Source organism: Sinohyriopsis cumingii, chromosome 2, assembly GCF_028554795.1.
Source record: "Sinohyriopsis cumingii isolate HCF-2022 chromosome 2, ASM2855479v2, whole genome shotgun sequence".
NCBI classification, from domain to species: domain Eukaryota; kingdom Metazoa; phylum Mollusca; class Bivalvia; order Unionida; family Unionidae; genus Sinohyriopsis; species Sinohyriopsis cumingii.
Window position 1 is genome coordinate 137,961,146 of NC_142962.1, and position 20,366 is coordinate 137,981,511.

General features: G+C 36.8%; 1 protein-coding gene across 4 annotated transcripts in view; it reads right to left on the reverse strand.

The window, feature by feature from the left end:
- The window catches only part of LOC149805915 (coiled-coil domain-containing protein 33-like), a 110,932-nt gene that overhangs the window by 75,657 nt on the left and 14,909 nt on the right, over positions 1-20,366 (reverse strand). For all 4 annotated transcript variants that reach the window (XM_089950680.1, XM_089950681.1, XM_089950678.1 and 1 more), the window contains 5 exons: positions 18,101-18,615; positions 16,226-16,392; positions 5,176-5,309; positions 3,145-3,254; positions 1,677-1,781 (listed from right to left, as the gene is read on the reverse strand). In XM_089950680.1, the coding sequence (XP_089806806.1) occupies positions 1,677-1,781; positions 3,145-3,254; positions 5,176-5,309; positions 16,226-16,392; positions 18,101-18,615 (1,031 nt within the window). The remainder of the gene's footprint in view (positions 1-1,676; positions 1,782-3,144; positions 3,255-5,175; positions 5,310-16,225; positions 16,393-18,100; positions 18,616-20,366) is intronic.

Genomic DNA, 20,366 nt, shown 5'->3' on the forward strand with positions numbered 1-20,366 from the left:
AAGGAGTTGAGCCGGCATTCTTGCCTCATGTAGGTACTCCAGGTCTCACTTTCATATTGAAGGGTGCTGAGAACACAGGCCTGGTAGACTCGGACCTTGGTGTGCTCTGTCAGCGCGTTGCTTTCCCACACCCTCTCCGTTAATCGAGCCATGATGGTGTTTGCCTTTCCAAGCCTTCTGTCCAGCTCCATATCAATCGAGAGAGTGTTGCTGATGGTTGACCCCAGGTAGGTAAAGCTGTTGACTGCTTCCAGGGTGATACCGTTGATTTTGATGGAAGGGGCAATGGTGGTATCTTGCACGCTGACATTTGTTTTTTCCAAGCTGATGGTGAGACCAAACTGCATGCAGGCATCAGCAAAACGGTCTCCCAGTCTCTGCAGGGCTTACTCAGTGTGGGTCACAAGAGCTGCGTCATCTGCAAAAAGCATCTCCCTGATGAGCACAGCTCTCACTTTGGTCTTTGAGCACAGTCGTGCCAGGTTGAACAGCCTCCCGTCGGACCTGGTGTGTAGATATATGCCATCCATGGACGTGTCGAAGGTGTAGGACAGGAGCAGGGAGAAGAAGATCCCAAAAAGTGTTGGTGCCAGCACGCAGCCCTGCTTCAGGCCGCTGTTAATTGGGAAGGAGGTTGAGGAGGATCCATCATACCGGACTGTTCCCTTCATATCTGCATGGAAAGAGATTATCATGCTGAGGAGTTTTGGGGGGCAACCGATCTTACTCAGAAGTTCAAAAAGGCCCTTCCTGCTGACCAAGTCAAAGGCCTTGGTGAGGTCGATGAACATCATGTAGGGTGGTTGACCTTGCTCTCTGCTCTTCTCTTGGAGTTGTCGTAGGGAGAAGATCATGTCTGTCATTGACCTGCCTGCTCTGAAGCTGCACTGGGATTCCAGGTACACACGGTCCACCAGCAACTGCAGCCTGTTGAGTATGATGCAGGCGTACACTTTACCAACGATACTCAAGAGCGAGATCCCTCTGTAATTATTACAGTCACTGCGGTCGCCCTTGTTTTTGTAAAGGGTCACAATTGTGGCATCATGCATGTCTTGGGGGACTACTCCTTCCTCCCAGCAGAGGCAAAGTAGCTCATGCAGTGGTTTAATCAATGTTGGTTTTCCACGTTTGATAGCTTCATTTTTGTAAGACTAACGAAATTGTAAGGGTTGGCAGCTCTGCATTTATATGACATCTACCCACACCTCACCCCACCTCCTAGGGCAAAAAATAAAAAAATAATGTGTATACTGTTTTCTTACCTTTAAAACTTTTGATTTGCCTAGAAGATAAATAATTTGTATTTGCAGTTATATAATTATTTATACTTTTACTGTTCCATGATATAACGTCTAATCAATGCATTCTGGACACTTAGCTCCCATTCCATTGGCAAGATTTTACATAGCCAAATAAAGTGCTGAAAGTGCCATTAATGTAATGAGATGAAATAATGAAATATTTGGCAGGAAACATAAAGAAAACCTGATATTTGGCAAAGAGAGGATAATTCAAACCCTTTGGGGCAGCTAATTTACATGAGTCTGCTAAACCAAAGCCATACAAAATCTTAATTCTTAGATTAATTACTCAGCCTCTACCAAAAACAAGTGATAAATTAGCTACAGAGTGAAGATGTGTTCAAAGATGAAAACAAAATGCAAGTATCTTACCTCAACACCTAGGTACCTTGGTGACGATGGATCTTGAGGGATGCGTGGTAGTTTACGGGTAATAGTTGCAAATGTCCGCACTCCACCAGGGATTCCTTTGGCAGGCTGTAAATTTTAATACAGAAAATGAAATGTGTATATTTAACTAAAATCTCCTGTTCAAAGATGAAATTTTGTCACTTGTTTTTGCTACAGAATTATAAAAACAAGGACCCCAGGGATTGCATATTGAGCCCATGATCAAAGCATTGACTGAAACATCATAACTAAAATCTTGGCACATTGTTGATGCACACAGTGCCTGCGGAAATGTGAATGTCTCACTTTCCCACTAATGGATCCCCAAAATAATTTGGATTTTACAGTGAAACTCATTTATACAGAACTAAAATATAAAGAAGTACCATGCACTAAATATCATTATTATTATTACTATTATTATTATTATTATTACATTATCATGAATGTTTATGTGCACTATACAACTGAATCATAAACTATGCATATATATGTTGTTCTCTCCAAAATCTATGTTCCACACAAGATTTCTGTATCCTGCTTTTTACAGACAAGCTTTAAATACTAAATGACCCCAGACACTAATGAAAAGGTATGTAACTCATATCTCTTCTAAATGATGATCTTTCTTTTTCTGAATCCACAGGTAAATAGATGAAGATATATAACTATACCTGTCATACTGTTGCAAAGGAAAACTTCCATATCTGCTGTGATGACACAAACACTTGTTCCTGCCATCCAACAATCATTTTGCTCCGACCCTTTATACCAGTGCAGTCCATCCCGCGGCCCACGGGCCAATTTTAAATGGTCCGCGAAAGCTCAAGCAGCTATATAATTGTTGTTTTTCAGTTTTCTGCTGCAGCCTTCGGCTTCAAGAAAAACATTTTTCAGTGGCCCATGGTGTCAAAAAGGTTGGACAGCACTGCTTTAACCTAATGATTAAGATTGCCAAGGTTTCAAATCTGAGATATTGACAACTTTGAGTTACATGGGCAATATCTGACTGAAGAACAGTGAGTACAGGTGAGATAAAAAAATGTCTGCACATAGATTGACATGATATTCCTTTATATAAAGAATGCCTTCCTCATGAAGAAAAAGCTAGGCAGTCACTGTAGATATACCCCAGTGACCACTTATGGCAGAGAGAAGCCAATGACTGGTTAGGTAACACCTGAACACTGACTACAAGCAGCAGGTGACCTTTACATACAGGACATTAATATCGGAAATTGTTGGGGGGGTGGGCAGAATGGCCATTGTGATCAGGTGACTGCTGAAGAAAGGTGACCATTTGGATGCTTTGACTGTATATACTTCAAACATGTCATGACATTCATATTACTACCGATAAATTATTATTGAACTTGAGTTCCATCAATGACATACTGAATGAACACTCATGAAGTGTTCTCTTTTTAAATATGGAGATAGATAACGATACCTGATTTAGTTCCAGATGATATTGATGGAAGGGTGTCAAGTGGGAGACAGGAATCTTGTATGTCACCAAACTCTGCTGGTTTGGAGCATCAGCCATGGTAAGAACAATGGCTGTAAGAAAAAACAAAACAGTTTACCAGTCTTTGTTGGCATAATTTGTAAATAACCTTAGTATCTCATATTGCATTATGCAACCTACTGTATGCAATATACTGGTAGACTTTTACTACTTGGTTTTAACAAGAAAATGTAAAAATCAAGCTCTATGAAGTCATAAATTGAAGAATGTTATAATGCTTTACATTATATGCCTATCAATATTAACTCAAGATGGTGCCAGAATTTAACTGTCATTTCTTAGAAGTCAGAAAATGATACACTCTTTTCTTTTTCCTCAACGTTTCCCATTTACAATTGAGCTGCTTTGTCAAACATGGTTATGATTGTGCTGATAGAATTGCTACTGTTAAGTACATTTAATTTGCATTGTTTGTTAGGTTTTTTTAATATCATTATATGCTATGGATAACTGTATTTTCTACCTGACCTGAGTCAATGATTTGGGTTTTGTATACATGTTTATCTCCATCTGATTCTAGACCATTTGAAATTCCCCAGGTCTATCTGTTGTTCACAACATTTTATAGCATAATTTTAGTAAGAGACTTTCTAATTATAACAAGATTTTATCTTGTAAACCTTTGGAACCTTCCAGAATGAAATTTTCTATTAGGTAATAAGTTATTTTTAGAAAATTCTAATTGCAACCTGAGGTCAAGTAGAGGACTATATAATCTTGTTTACCCAGAAATTACACATTCATGCTGTAAGATCTGAGTAGACTAAGTTGTATTATTGTGGTGTCCAGTATTTTATCTGGGCTGGAATTTATTTATTCAAATTCTTTAATTCAAGTTGTTCTTCTCTGGAAATATAAAGTATATTAAAGTAATATTCTTGGAAATAGAGACTTGGATTTATAGTGAAATTCAAATAAGAAAGTATTCTTGGACTGTATTATTGTGAGTCAACAAAAGACTGTTGGCACATCACTATGACACAGGCCATCACAGGCACATCAACACTGCCAGGGGTGGAATTAGTTTGGAATACCACTAAAGTTTAGTCAGAACTGTAATCATTAGGACTTGTGTTCGAAAATCTAGGATTATTTGGGATTTAATTCGCAATACCATATGTTTTTTACATTTTCACTTTGTTTTTTATGAAAATAAATTGTTGGTTGGTTTTTACAAAACTTGTTGATCTTTGCTCTTTTCTATTATTTAGCTTAAGCGTCATAATACTATATAAAGTCATAATACTACATAATTTTTTAAAACTATATTTAACCTAGCATTTCTCCTAAACATGCAATAGTTTCTGGTAAAGGCATATGATACTGTACAGATAATAGAATACTGAATAACAACAGTTCATGTAAATTATGTCACTAATAATTTGCAGGATTCACTTGGAAAATAATTTTAGAAAATTTTATAAATTAAAGACTACTTTTGTTGTTTGGAGTTCATTTTTATTCATTTTTTATGGTGCCTCCTTATTAATTAAATAAATGTATACTAGATTGTCTACAGTCCTAACACATTTACAGATCTCTTAATCCTTATTTAGAGAGTGCAAAGGAGCAGAGGAGGAAAAATGGAAACAGGCCTACATATGGAAATATAGATATATTTCCTAAATGGGAAAAGAACATAATTCCAACTGTGGCAACAAAAGTGATTTTTGCCACTGTGGCATATCTTTTTCCTCCCACAGATATATTTCAATATCTCAATATAAACTATGCAATAAATGCACTTATTTTGGATACAAAAAGACCTGACAGTCCATTGGCACTTACTTTCTGTAGATGCTTATTGTCACATATGCAATTACTATCTAGATTTTACAGTATCTGCCAAAATGCCCTTTGTCCTGGAAGTCCAGAAAGTAATCACTATGCTGCTAGTAATAAAGCTCTGCCCGATTATACCACAATAAGCACAAACAGCTTGTATATGCTTACTCTCGTCTGAAGCTGTGGCCTCATCTAAAGTGAGTGTGAGCATCTCTTCAAATGAAGGAGCATTGGTTGGCCGTAAAGAAACATGTGTAGTGTTTGTCGTCTTCTTATCCAGGTCATCATCTTTCTTTGTTTTTCTGGGAAAGAAAAATATTTTGAAAAGTTAAAGAAAGCAGGTTATTGTAAATCACAATATATGCAAATATATTTTCTCATAAATTTATCAAGAAATTAAATTCACACAAATAATTTTCAAAACTCACGTATTTAATGCAATATACCTGGTAATGCATTTGATCTTAATGTTGCTCATTAACTTAAACAAAATTAATTTAAATTATGCTATACTTAATAAATTATTGACAATGATGGGGGAACAAAAGTATTTTAATTCTCAATAATTAGGTGATCTAACATTTATGTGTCTAGAATCTTGTGATTTGATTAGCTGAAATTTATGTCTGACTTAAAACTAACCAATCAAATGTCTTAAGTCCAGACTTAACTTTAAGAATTGTGTTGGTGACATAAAGACCAGGGTCTGGCCTAGAAATCATAAAAATACTGAGTCTAAGTCTGAGCTTATGATTCCTTTCCACCAATCACAAATGATTTGTAGGTTTGGGGACACATAACAGGTCTGATGTACCTAATGTACCTAACTAGCTAGCTCATGCATATTATATGAGGTGACTAATGGAGGCATTCACATTTTTGCCCTGGATTGTGTCCCATGATGTGGTCTCAGCTTAGAGGATCTTTGACCTTTTTAAAGATATCTGATAAAAAAAGGCTACTAGCTCTAGGAGTGCTTGTATATTGCAGGTGAATCAACTTCCTCTTAAGTACAAGATTTAGGCCAATTACAAAAAGTGTCAACACAATGAATGACAGGTCATTCCTGTTTGGAGGCTTGCTACACCTTTTAAGTTCTGTGTACTGTAAACACTGTTCCCATCATGTACTTGCTACATGTATTAGTGAATATAAATCTGATAAATGCTTCTAATCTGACCATTTGTGGCTATGGCTATAATCTTATAGTTACACTTGAGACAGAACAAAGATCTACCACTTGAGTTAAATCCAGACCATTTGTGGCTATGGCTATAATCGTATAGTTACACTTGAGACAGAACAAAGATCTACCACTTGAGTTAAATCCAGACTATTTATGGCAATGCCTTGAATCTTATAATTACACTTGAACAAAGATCTACCACTTGAGTTAAATCCAGACTATTTATGGCAATGCCTTGAATCTTATAATTACACTTGAACAAAGATCTACCACTTGAGTTAAATCCAGACTATTTGTGGCAATGCCTTGAATCTTATAGTTACACTTGAATGAGAACAAAGATCTACCACTTGAGTTATAGCCAGACCATTTGTGGCAATGCCTTGAATCTTATAATTACACTTGAACAAAGATCTACCACTTGAGTTAAATCCAGACTATTTGTGGCAATGCGTTGAATCTTATAGTTACACTTGAATGAGAACAAAGATCTACCACTTGAGTTATAGCCAGACCATTTGTGGCTGTGGCTATAATCTTATAGTTACACTTGAGACAGAACAAAGATCTACCACTTGAGTTAAATCCAGACCATTTGTGGCTATGGCTATAATCGTATAGTTACACTTGAGACAGAACAAAGATCTACCACTTGAGTTAAATCCAGACCATTTGTGGCTATGGCTATAATCTTACAATTACACATGAGACAGAACAAAGATCTACCACTTGAGTTAAATCCAGACTATTTATGGCAATGCCTTGAATCTTATAATTACACTTAAACAAAGATCTACCACTTGAGTTAAATCCAGACTATTTGTGGCAATGCCTTGAATCTTATACTTACACTTGAATGAGAACAAAGATCTACCACTTCAGTTAATCTGACTATAATATGGTTTGTAAACAAATAGGCAAGTGATTAAAGTTTAAAAAATATAACAACCATTTTTACAAGCAATGCATGTTGAAAATGACACACTGTGTTTATAAAGACTCTAATTTTGCAGTTCAAGACAAAATAGGGAAGCACTGAAAGGCCAGTGAGCACATAGTGGGGGAATTGGGGCAACCATTCTGAAGGGTGGTGTAAGGCACTCTTCTATTTCTTTGAAGCTGAAACAATCAAGCAGGCACTTATGCATGACAATAGCCAAACTAACCTCTTGACATAATTACCTATTCAAAAAGTCACCATGTAAATTTACCATTCAGTCATTCTGGTGGAAAAGGGTTTAATTCACAGATTTCCTTAAGTTTTCCCGCTGTCTACTTTTCATGTAAGTTTTTTGCCTATATATTCAGTAAATGAGGTAGCTACCATAGCTGACTGTATATTACAGCTGCTGTCAGCTTTCTCAGAACAGACCAAAGCCAAATTTTGAAGTGTCAACCCAATGACTGACAGGTCTCCAATGTACAAAGCCTTTAAAGCTGAAATACTGGTCCCATCATGCATTTAGTGCAGAAGTACGTGTCTTTTCTTTTATGTTTTTGCAAATTCTGGCATAGCATTGTCTTGAAATTTTGAACCAAAAAATCTAAGATGAAATAGTGACTGTAGTGTTGGTCCATTATCTATTCTTGAATTAAAAAGAGTAACCTAATGATGTAATGCCTATTAATAATTTCATCTTAAAGATGAAGATTTGGTTTGTATATTATTAATATCTGTTCAGATTTTTCACACCATAATGAATATTTGCATATAAATTTACATCAACTTCTCAAATTAATATTATAATACTTATTTTTTCTTGCTTACAATAACTATAAAAAACCTATCTGATGGTAATGAGTGGTGTTAGAAAAGTTGAATTTGAATTTTCACATCAAAAACAAAAGGATGAATTTACCACAGGCATGTGCAACTGCATGAGTGATCAGGGCATGGGGCAGATAAGCAATTTGTAAAGCCACACCCTATCATGCAAATAAATGAAGCGAAGTTCCCAAGTGTTATTCCTTATTTGGTTTGGGAATTTTATACTAGTTCATTGACATGGATCACAGGTCGCGAGTGTTACCAGGTAGATTATACTGGAATAGTGAATGTATACAGTCAGAAGCACTGTTAATGGATAACTTTTACATTAACTTTGTATTCTCAAATGGATTTGATATTTAATTAGAGTTGCATATAACTATTATAAAATAGTTTCCTGTGACTTTATGGAAGAAAATGTCTTATCCTACTGTAAAGACATGAACTTCAACTAACTTTTATCATGATCCATCATGTCAAAAGATTTCCTGAAATCTCTACGGGAAGATCCACTATTATTCTACTGTGATCAAGTGCATGAAGACACGTATCAATTAGGGACAGTAAGGCAGTCTCATATGAATGAGTCTGTCTAAAGCCTGATTGGTTAGGGTGTAGCAGCAAGTGTTAGGTTAAATATGAAATGAGAGAGTCATTGAAATGTTTTTCAATCAGTTTTGACAAATCTGATAAAATCAGAACTGGTCGGTAATTATCTGCATTTTCCTTAGAACCTGATTTGTGAAGAGGCATTACTTTTGCAGTTTTGGGGACAGATGAGGTTGTGTCACATTTGCCTGCCCGCGATTACGTAAGTCAGGAATAAAGGAATGGGTTAGCGCAATGAGTATGTCGACCCTGCACTGTTACAGCGATTTTGTTTGTACAAGAACTCCCCCGTTAGGTGTTAACACTAGCATATAGATGTTAGCAGCTTTGTTCTAAGAACAAAGGATCCTCAACATTATTGTAAATCTCCCCGCTTTGACAGATGGCCTGCGGCTCATCTGTTAAGCTGAACCGACTGGGGGTAGAATTGATATCCAATCAGAACTGAGGAAGGGTGGGGCCATCAATTCGAACCAGAACTTAACAGTCAGTCGGACTGATAACGAATTAGTGATTTGTAAGCCATCGTACTGGTAAAGCAGAATATACTCACTCCGAGGGAGCCACTCGTGATCTGGTGGGAAAACTCTTAGAACATTCTAAGGACAGAAAGCTTCGTAAAGGAAGCTTTTGGGGACAGAGCAGTCAAGTCCCGAGTCTCAGAGAGACATGATAGAAGTAGGCGGAGAACAAGCTTCGTTGAAGGAGAAATAGAGAATAGAAGTAGGCGGGGAATAAGCCTTGTTGAAGGAGAAAGAGAGAAAGAAAAGGAGGAGGAGAAAAGAAGACAAAAGGGGAAGAGGACAGGAAGAATCGGGGAATGCCGGAAGGAGGAAAGCAATTGGCATAGTAAACACAGATGAGTAGAAACCAAGTACAGGGGAAAGTCATCTCACACTATAATCACGTGATGAAATAGGTTGTCACATGGTTGAGAGGAAGTAGATTGGTTGAGAAATTAATATCATTTAATTTGTATTAAATTGTTATTCTTTTGGATTTCACCTTTGTGTTCTTAATAATTTAATTGTCGGTATTGCTGACGGGGGGCTCGGAGCTTTACCTCTCTCTATCACTAATTTCACTTCCTACAAAAACGAGCCAGGGTGGGAATTCCACAGTAATTCAAATAAATTTGGGAGCACCCCACCCCAACGCATAACATTGAGTCACATAGAATTTCACTGGTTGCAATACTTAATTTGATTATGAATATTATGCTATCTGAAATAACTGAAGCAGAAGTCTTTTATGAATCATGAACCAGGCTGGTCAAGTCCTGTAGCTTTTTTGGTATCCAGTTCAGTGAGACAGGCTGTTACAAAGTTCTTTAATACTAGTGGTGCAGAGAAACCTACCTCCCAAGGAATTTTACTGGAACAGATCTTTTTCAGTTGATCAAAGTTGTTTTCTGTTAGTGGTTCCTTTAATTTTATGGTAATGTTTACGAAAAAAATCACTGAAAACATTTTAATATCAATGTTTCCAGTGACAATGGTGTCATTTAACAGAAGTGAATGATTTTACTTGTCTCATGTATTCCCCAAGTGAGTTCACTGAAAACTTTCAAAACAGAATTTGAGTTACCCTTTTTGTTTTCAAGCGTTTAAGGACAGGATAAGTATTTCCTTATAATTAAATTTGCAATTTATATACAATAATGCCAAAAGACTACACGTTTAACAAAATTATGTGTATGAATGTTGTTTTAGTGCTATAAACTTTTTAATACATAAACATGTAATATTGTACACCAACTATGAATAAAGTATAAAATATATGTAAAGACTTGTTATGTGAGTCTACCTATCTTGAGTAATGACTTTTCACTGCCAGAAGGGGTGGTCTCTGAAGGCATGCTTTAATGTATTCACTGTAACTAACAACGATGCATTACATCTATGTAGACTTCTCTACAATGCAGTTACACCATTGAAATTGGTTAGGGAACTCTTCCATTATACATGTCTGAGGTAAATCATCAGCACAATAATACACTTACACCACTGCAAAGGGTTAGACAACTCTTGCATTACATATCTGAGTTAAGTCAGCAGCACAATAATACTTACACAATTGAAACTGATTAGGGAACAATTCCATTATACAGCGTGACCCCGCTATAGCACGCTCTGTTATAACGCGAATTCGGATATAACGCGGTTGTGGAGTGGCTCTTGAAATTTTATATACATGTATTTTTCTTGTGCACAAAAAAAAAACTTCTGAAAAGTACGAAAAAAACGTAATAAGTTTCTTATCATTTTGGGGAAGAGATCGTGTATGAATAATACAAGATGATCATGGCTTGGCTCCTGAAATTTTATATGCATTTTTCTCGTACATGAAAACTATTTTTTTCTTCTTAAAAGTAAGAAGAAGAAAAAAATGAATAAAAAGTTTATTCTGGAATTGCGTAGGGTTTCGCCAGTGTGGCAAACTTGGATTGTTTTTCCTTATTGGCTACAAAACATACCATGTGGCTTTTTTATACAACCATTGGTTTGGAGTGTAGAAATTCAGAGGCCCCATGAAAGGAAGCTGCAAACTGGATATAAAATGCACTGACATGTATCTATTGTTACATAAACAAATTCTTTGTTCATACCGACAAACCATCTAAACAGTGCATTGTTATATCATAATCCGCTTATCTTGACACCTAGCATGAGTTCTGTATGTTCTGAAATATCCACTTTTTTTGTTGTTGACATGTCTGGTAATGGAGATCAACTGGATGAGGCACTGTCCCATAATCTATCTTTCATCGGATTTTCGGCCGCTTGCTAGTAATTAATATATTTACAAAGACTGACATTTGTATGTGGATGGTAAGTAAAATACCTCTTCTTTTCACTCAAAATTAAATCCTTCAGCAAACTCACGTTTTCTGTAATAATCCCTGTCATCAGAACACCTGCGTCTCTATCGTCTGTTGACCCTTTGTTAATTTTCAGACGCATGCTTGGAAGGCAGCATCACGCTGCTACCACAAATGTATATAAAAAAAATACATCTTACTTATTGGTTTATTCAGTAGGCATGGAGGGACAGTAACTAGAATGTCTAAAAGATGGCCAATTCCATTTTAAAAATGTACCCAGATAAATAGTTTGCTGAAATTTCAAAGGAAACAGATTACCTTTGAAGCACAGACTGTTATGAAAACGTACTCAGCAAATGAAAAAAATATGCAATACAATTATTTGATGTTGCCGCCACAATAGGAAATGGGCATTCGTTTGGTTCTCCAAAGCGGTCCTTTCACGGTGACTTCAATAGCTCATGCACCCATCATCAAAGAAAGCCGACTACAATCTTTCAACAACAGCAAAGAACTTTTCTTCAAAGGAAGTCAGTACCAAACTTAAATAAAAGTGATGGAATCTGACGGATTTTTGCATTTTCCAACGTGACTGGAACACATTAACTGTGCTGTGAAAGTTTCCTTTTTGTGAGGAAAAAGTTTAAGCTTACAAACACTACCAACAGTGGCTTAAAATGCAAACTAACTTTTACCGACTTGGAACGTACTTTAAAGTAAATGTGTTTTGTCATTCGTTACGTGATTGTGTTATGTTTTTCCACTGTATTCCGACCAATATGACCTGTTACAAAATTAATGAATATTTTAAAGCTGTGTGTGTGCATATTTTCGATGGTATCACTTGTATTGTGGATTCAATGTATATGATCAGGTTCGCAGGTGAGCACACGGTGTTGATACTCTGGTCATGCTACACATTGATGATAACAAGATGGCAGCTATCGCTTAACCAGCTTAAAGCACCTGTTCCATTTTTTAGTGCCGTTTTCATGATATTTGTGCTTGTTGCCTGTTTTCATCTTCGTTATTGTGCTCATTATGTATTGTGTGTTAAATTCGTATGTGTTTCTTCATCTTGTTTTGGAAACAAGAATAATTAGACTTTTTCTCAGCTGTCTTGCTCCACTGTTGTTGAACAAACCGCCATCATGTGATACTCGCCAGTCAACCCGTTTATGCTACAATGGACCCTCATTAATTGCTTTAAATGATCACTCCTTGGCTCTCCACACTACATTGTGCTCTAGACTAAACGAACTGGGACTACATTCATCATTACCTAAATGTAAACAGAAGCAAAAAAAGAAACGTTGTGTCAAAGCTGGCCGGCGCAGAACAGGAAGAAGAATCCAGTTACATCCCTTATTTCGGCTCAACAATTTAAAAAATTTTGACCGTTAATTTAGATAACCTAATTCAAATCCCTATTATTTGTCAACCTTTGTGTCAGCTATCGAAGAAATACATCTATGCATTGCATTATTCAATGCCCAGTCAGTAGGACCACCGGAAAAGTGCACAGAAATAATTAATTTTATCAACGACCAAAATGTTGATTTATTTTTCCTGATAGAAACATGGCTAAAAACATCAGGCGATGAACCAAGTGTGCGGATCTAACACCCACTGGTTACTCCATCAAGTTGTTCCCCCGTAATTCTCACGGAGGTGGAATTGCTGTCATCACAAAGAACTCCATGATAAAACGTCTTAACTACACCACAACATTCAATTTCGACCACACATCATTTGAACTAGTCCTAACCACACTCACACTGGAGCAAAGGTCAGTCCATTTTTTTCTGCCCTCCTCCTAGTAGAAAAAATAAGCTGGCTGACTCTCTTTTTGGCGCAGTTTCCGAATCTCCTGGACTATGGAAATTCGATAGGTGGCAACCTGATTATTCTTGGAGATTTCAACTTTCACTTTGACTGTCCCGGAAACTCAAATACATCAAAACTCATAGATTCCATTAATGTTTTCAACCTCAAACAGTTAGTTAACCAACCCACCCATAAATATGGTCATATTTTAGACTGGATTCTTCATAGACCTGATGATAACATTCTACGGTCCTCCCTGGTATCCCATGACCTTGCATCAGACCACCTCTGCATTATATGCCATCTTGACGTATCAGTCCCAAACCCTCTACCTTTATCTGCTACTAACAGAAACCTCCGTATGATAAATAGAACCAAACTAATGCATGACATCCAAGCTAACCTAACAACTTGCTTTCCTCCTATCACAGAACCACTCGATAACTGTCTGTGTTCATTGCTTGACAAACATGCCCCAGCTACCAAGTGCAGAGTATCAATTCAAAAGTGTTCTCCATGGTATAGCAGTGTTAGGGACCAGCTTCGCACTGCTAAAAGAGACCGCCGTAAAGCTGAGAGGCTCTGGCTTTCCACCAGACTCACTATTCATAAGCAAATCTATGAAGTCGCTAAGAAGAATGTCACAAATATAGTCCATGCAGCGAAATCAGCCCACTACACTACTAAGATCATGGAAAGTTCCAGCTGCAAAGAGCTCTTCGAGATTACTAACAAGCTAATGTCAAGGAACTAATCAACACCACTTCCAACTACCTTCTCTCCAGTCGACCTTCCGGACATGTTTGCAAATTTCTTCCGTGACAAAGTACAAACCATTAGAGATAAGCTTGACACCACAATTTCAATTGACTCGTCGTCACCATACAGTTGGGATACAGAATTTGAGCGACAACCATCAGCAGCATTTGAACCTGTCTCTATAGATTTTGTACATACAATCCTGATGAAGAGTGCACCAAAGTCATGTGAACTTGATCCAATTCCAACATCACTGCCGCTTGAGTGCTTAGATCCAGTATTGCCTTCACTAACTGATGTTATTAATACCTCTCTCTCATCCATAGAATTCCCATTATTTTTCAAAACTGCCATTGTAAAGCCTCTGCTGAAGAAACTAACACTAGACCATAACAATTTAAAGAACTACCGCCCAGTTTCTAATCTCCCATTCATATCAAAAATCTTAGAAAAGGTTGTTCTATCCCAGCTTGTATCTCATCTAAATTCAAATAGTCTTTTTAGCAATGTACAATCTGCATATCGCCCTTACCACAGTACTGAAACTACTCTTCTAAAAGTAGTTAATGACATTCTCTCTGCGTTGGATAGCGGAAAGATTACAGTCCTCACCCTCCTTGATTTGTCTGCAGCATTTAACACAATAGACCATGATATATTATTTCACCGTCTCCAGCCTGTATTTGGCATTCATGATACAACCTTACTGTGGTTCAAGTCCTACTTGGTCAACAGGACGCAAATTGTATCTGCAAATGGAATACACTCCAGCCCAGTTGATCTATGTTGTGGTGTTCCACAGGGGTCTGTTCTTGGACCTGTTCTCTTCATTCTGTACACTCAGCCGCTCTCAAGTGTCATAGATCATCATCCAGTGTCTCACCAATTGTATGCTGATGACACCCAAATATACAAATCTAGCCACTCAACTGAATTTGATGCTACCATCCAAGGTGTAGAGAGGTGCATTTCTGATGTGAAATCATGGATGACATGTAACAAGCTACAGACGAATGATGATAAAACTGAGACCATTCTGATCACAACACAACGACTTTCTCATTCACGTCCTTTACCTCAAACAATAAATATCAGCAACACCAACATTAAATTCAAACAATCAGTACGAAACCTAGGTGTTACTCTGGACAGTACTCTCACATTGCACCAACATGTTATGAACATATGCAAGGCTGCATATCTTGTACTGAGACGCATCAGCTCAATTCGCAAATATCTTTCAGTTGATGCCACTAAACCACTTGTGTGTTTATTAGTACTTTCAAGACTGGACTATTGTAACTCAGTTCTGTCTGGTTCATCTCAATATCTACTCCAGAAACTTCAAAAAGTTCAAAACACAGCTGCTCGGATCATACTTAGAGTACCACGATCAGAGCACACCTCCCCGCTGCTCTGTACCCTACACTGGCTATCCATTTGATCCAGAATCAAACACAAAATTTGTTCTCTGTGCTACGTTTCACTGTTGGACTCTAGTCCAACATACCTCTCCGATCTCACCCATGTGTACACACCAGCAAGATACTTATGCTCCTCTTCTGATAATCGTATACTCATTATTCCCACTATGAAAACAAAGTCATATGGACAGTGTTCTTTTGCATACCAAGGCCCAGCAACGTGGAATGAATTGCCCACTGAACTTAGACACAAAGACACAGTGATCACATTCAAGATGGCTCTCAAAACTCACTTATTTCGACTGCAAGAACAAACTTAAAGATCAAATAATGTTTCCTACCTGAAATATTCTCAGCATGTTTTTTATTTTTTAATGTTTTTTTCTAATTTCATGGTGTTTGTTTTTGTAATAATATTATTATGTTTTTTATCTTATAGGTGTTGTCTAATGTTGTAAAGCACTTAGAGCTTCTAAAGATTAGGCGCTATACGAAGTCCTCATTATTATTATTATTATTAGACATTTATATATAAACAGGTTTCGCGTATATGTACCAATTCATGGTTCTCTAAATAAAGTAAACTATTATATTATGTCTTCTCTGTTTTTACTACAGGTGTATTTCTCATTTAATATGCATCAATTTAAGATGGTAACTGTGCCGGCAAAGCACGTATTTTACCGTCCGCATTTATTACCCCCACCCACCCACCCCACAATTTTTTTTGGGAGGGTTTTATGGCTCCCAACTACCGTGTTATAGCAGGGTCACACTGTATGTGTCTGAGGTATTAGTCAGCAGCGCAATAATAAACTTACACCACTGCAAATGGTTGTGGAATTCTTCCATTAGGTGTCTGAGGTAAGTTAGCAGCACCATGAATTATGATGTCAATTTGTTCTTTTCCCACTTCTGACACATGGCGATACCCCCTGTCAACGTTAAATGTATGCTTTTCCTCAGGTCTCAAGGGCACCTCAGGAATCTGTAGAGGATTCAAATGACATTAAATTGTTTTACTAACACTTCACTGATATAAATTTTCGTCTCCCCAAATTAGAACTAACAACATAATAGAAAAGACTAATCAAATAAAAGAAAACCTTAAATACTGAAACCTCAAGTCCTGTTGAAAAGTAAACATAATAAATAAAACTTACATGGGATTTTGTTATATTTAAATACTGTAGATTCATTTACTTCATGTGAATTCAAATTTCTGAGTTTGCCAAAAAGAACATTTCATGGGTACTTAAATTTGTGAATTTGCCCGTCAAAGTTTAAATAATGAAATATTGTACTTATTGTATTTTATTTCCTGGATTACCCTCTACAAATATCCAAAATAAAGAACATAAAAGAACAAAACAGATGATAACCTGTATGGTTGCAATAATACTGACACCTCTAAGAGTACAAATCAAACACCTGTCAAGATCAAATAATTTGTCTTGCACCATATTTTCATCAGTATGTTCTGATAATTATATGTGGATAATGTCATGGGAATAAAACATAATGTAACAAGTTCCCCTTGTTCAGTACAGTCAGCAGGTTGTTGCAACCATTGATGTTTACTAGAGAAAAGCTGCTCAGAATTAAATGTCTGAGACAGCGGTCCTAATTATCTGTGAGAAAGCTGGACTTGTGTAATTGTGCAATATCTGGATTATTTACAAGACAAATACTTGGATGTACCAGGAGATCTATCTGACACAATGTTTATTCATTGGTTTTGTTCAATTATCAGTGAAGCATAAGCTGCAGTACATATATGTTATTAGTGTATTTACAAAGTATTTAATTAGTACTGTGCTGTTATTAGTGTCTTTACAAGGTGTTGAATTTGTGCTTCAATAAAATAGTTTTAGTATTTTACATTCTCCTAATTCCAATGGATTAAAAAGTCATGGATAAAAATGATATGTACTCTCAGAAGGATTTAAAATTTGAACAGGAAGAAATTGCTGCCTATATTTAGAAGTATGTATGATTGCATTTATCTGTATAGAGTATTTATTCTGATGGATCACAACTGTGGCTCAATCTGAAATCACTGAGAACTGCACAAAATAATGTGTGAGTTTGTATTTTCAAAAGCTGATTTCACCTGAATGACTGATTGATGTAAATAAGTATTAAATCTAATTTTCATACATCATTTCAATATAATCTCTGTTATTTTCAGTAATACTAGTCCTTTCTCATTTTTTCTCTGAGTCCTTACTGATCTCACAATGCATATCAATTTAAAGCAGTGAGTGGAAAAGACATATTCCAAATACTATGTAAATGCATGTACATGTGCACTGAAACTATATATAAACTAATTTATAATCTTTTATTTTTAAAATGTGTTATAGTAACATAAACACATGTAAAAGACAACAATTTTGATGTTAATAAAGTTGAATTATAAAACAGGTGAGCAGTTTTGGGGAAAAAATCCGGGGGTGAACCAGCATTTTCAAAGGATTTGCTATAAGCCTTCCAGCAAATTATCTTGGAACAATTAGGCACTGGGCAGGAAACAGGTAATAACAATGTTACATTTGATAACCAAATAGATAAGGATTTTTAAGTTCTGGAAGGAAATGAAAGGATTTAGATTGCAAGTTTGATCCATATCCAGTTCTAGCAACATAAAGGAATACAAAGTTTGAGCAACATAACTTTTAATCCTATCAAATCACCTTTTTCCAGTCTGTGGCAGGTGGAAGAGGTGGAGTTTCAGGCAAATTTAATGTCCCAATGTTCTCTCCCCATGAACTTGCTGTTGGAGGTGGGGGTTGTGGTTTCTTTTCTCTCTGTGTTGGTGGAGGTGGAACCGGAGTCCGAGGTTTAGGGCTTGGGGCCTTTTCCTCTGGTTTCTTTTCTTTGATTGGATTTGGCTTCTTTACAACAGGAGGTGACTCTGCTTTGGTTTGTTTGGGAACTAATTCTCGCAGAGAGTATGTACATCTTATCCTCCCACAATGCATCTGGATATTATCCGAACTAAGTGTTCGCAATAAGGACAGAACATCTGTATAATGATACAAATTTTCACCAGGCTCAGCATACAAATTGATACGGGGAGCATTGGGTCGAGGGTAGATGGGAAATTTACCCTCCCCCACTTTCTTGCTTCTGCCAACTGTAGAGTCTGAAGCCAAGAATGCCTCCACCAGCAAGTACACATCATGAGTCTTGTCATTCTTACAGAATCCTGAAAAGAAAACACAAAAATATATAAAAACAATACCACATTTATTTCATTCCTTTGTTTCCACCAGGCATTCATCACATTTCGTTAAAAGATCTACCTCATCCAACATTTTACAGCAGCTAAAAGGTGCTGATGACAATTACCTGCATAAATTTCCTGATGTTAAAGTTCTTAATAATTAGCACACATTGATGATGTCATAAAGTGTTCCCATCAATATACATAAATGAATCCAAAAGAAGATCCAAAAGGAGATCCAAGAGAACCAAATGGTCTTGAATGGAATTTACAGGACAAAAATGTAGACCCAAATGTAACCAAAAACAAACCCAAATGGAACCAAACAAACCCAAGTGGGAGTTTATAACTTCATCACTGAAACTTCATTCTCTGGCAACCAAATGTACTTTGAGTAAATAATAACCAAATATTTCTCTCAGTGTACCAAATTACCAAAATGATTTACATAATTATAGTTTTGGTCAGATGACAATTATTAAGGTAAAAGTAATGTTATTTTTTTGATAGATATACTGGTAATATTATTATGTAACTCTGCCTGCGATTGGATTGAAAACAAAGAAACAGTTCTATATTCTTCAAATGTGAGAATTTTACTGAATCAGGGGCCAGAATATACAGATAATGTAATTTTTTTCATAATAAACCCAAGCTTGATAATCTAAGCTTATCCCCCCGGCCACACCATATTCTGGAAAATGTTCATTTATCCATAAGCCCACCACTACGTTAATAACAACAATTAAAAAGTAGCCCCACCTTACCCCAGTTTATTATGGGGAACCTAATCAATACTGCACACATTTACCTGTATTTCCAATCAACATGTAGTTTGTGGGGGGTGGTATGTGGGTGTGGATGGGTACAATGATGCAATACTTAGCTGTTGCTATTGCACGCCTGTTCAGTGGGAGGAGGATGAGCACCCTGATACTGGAAAAGAAACAAGGATATACTCATCCTTATGGTAGGAGTGTCCACTACTGTAAAATGGCATCTGCTTGGACCACTTTCTGTACCATGACTATTACTCCTAGAGAAAAAATGACTTGGCTTTGGTGCAACCAGGAATGATGGTAAAAGTGAAAGTAGTGTGAGATTGCCAAAATGTGGCTTTAATGGTTTCCTCCAAAAATGAATGAGTCAGAAAGGCCCCTGAGGTAGCAATGGCATGAACCTAATGAGCAATAGAAATGTAAAGCCCTACTTGGACACAAAAGATGATCTTGATCATTTCTAGCACTTATATGGCTGAGAGTTAGGATCTGCACTGGGACAGGTGCTACCAATTGAAGCAGATTTGTGCTAAATATTTGGTTGGCAAAGGAAAGAAGCTCACTTCCACATTTTGCAAAGGTCAAGAAGAAAAGAAAAACCATCTTGTAGATAAGGTTCTCAAAAGAAGCTTCACCCAAAGGTCCCAAGGGAGAATTTGCTAAAAAGCACAAGAAAAACAAGAAATTCCATCTAGGCATCAAACAACAAGAGACATTGGTCACTGTAGCTCAAAATACCTGATCAAGTCAGCAATATAAGGATCCCAACAGATGGCCAGACCACTGGAAAATTTGACTGGTGGAAATGGCTGCCAGATAGCCCTAATGGTAGAAAAAGAGCACTATTTCTCTTCAGAAAGCAAAAGAATAAAATCAGCCACTGCCCCAACAAAGGTACAGCTAGGATTAACATGTTTCCTACTGCACCAATCATAGACCTTGAATGTAGAGTGT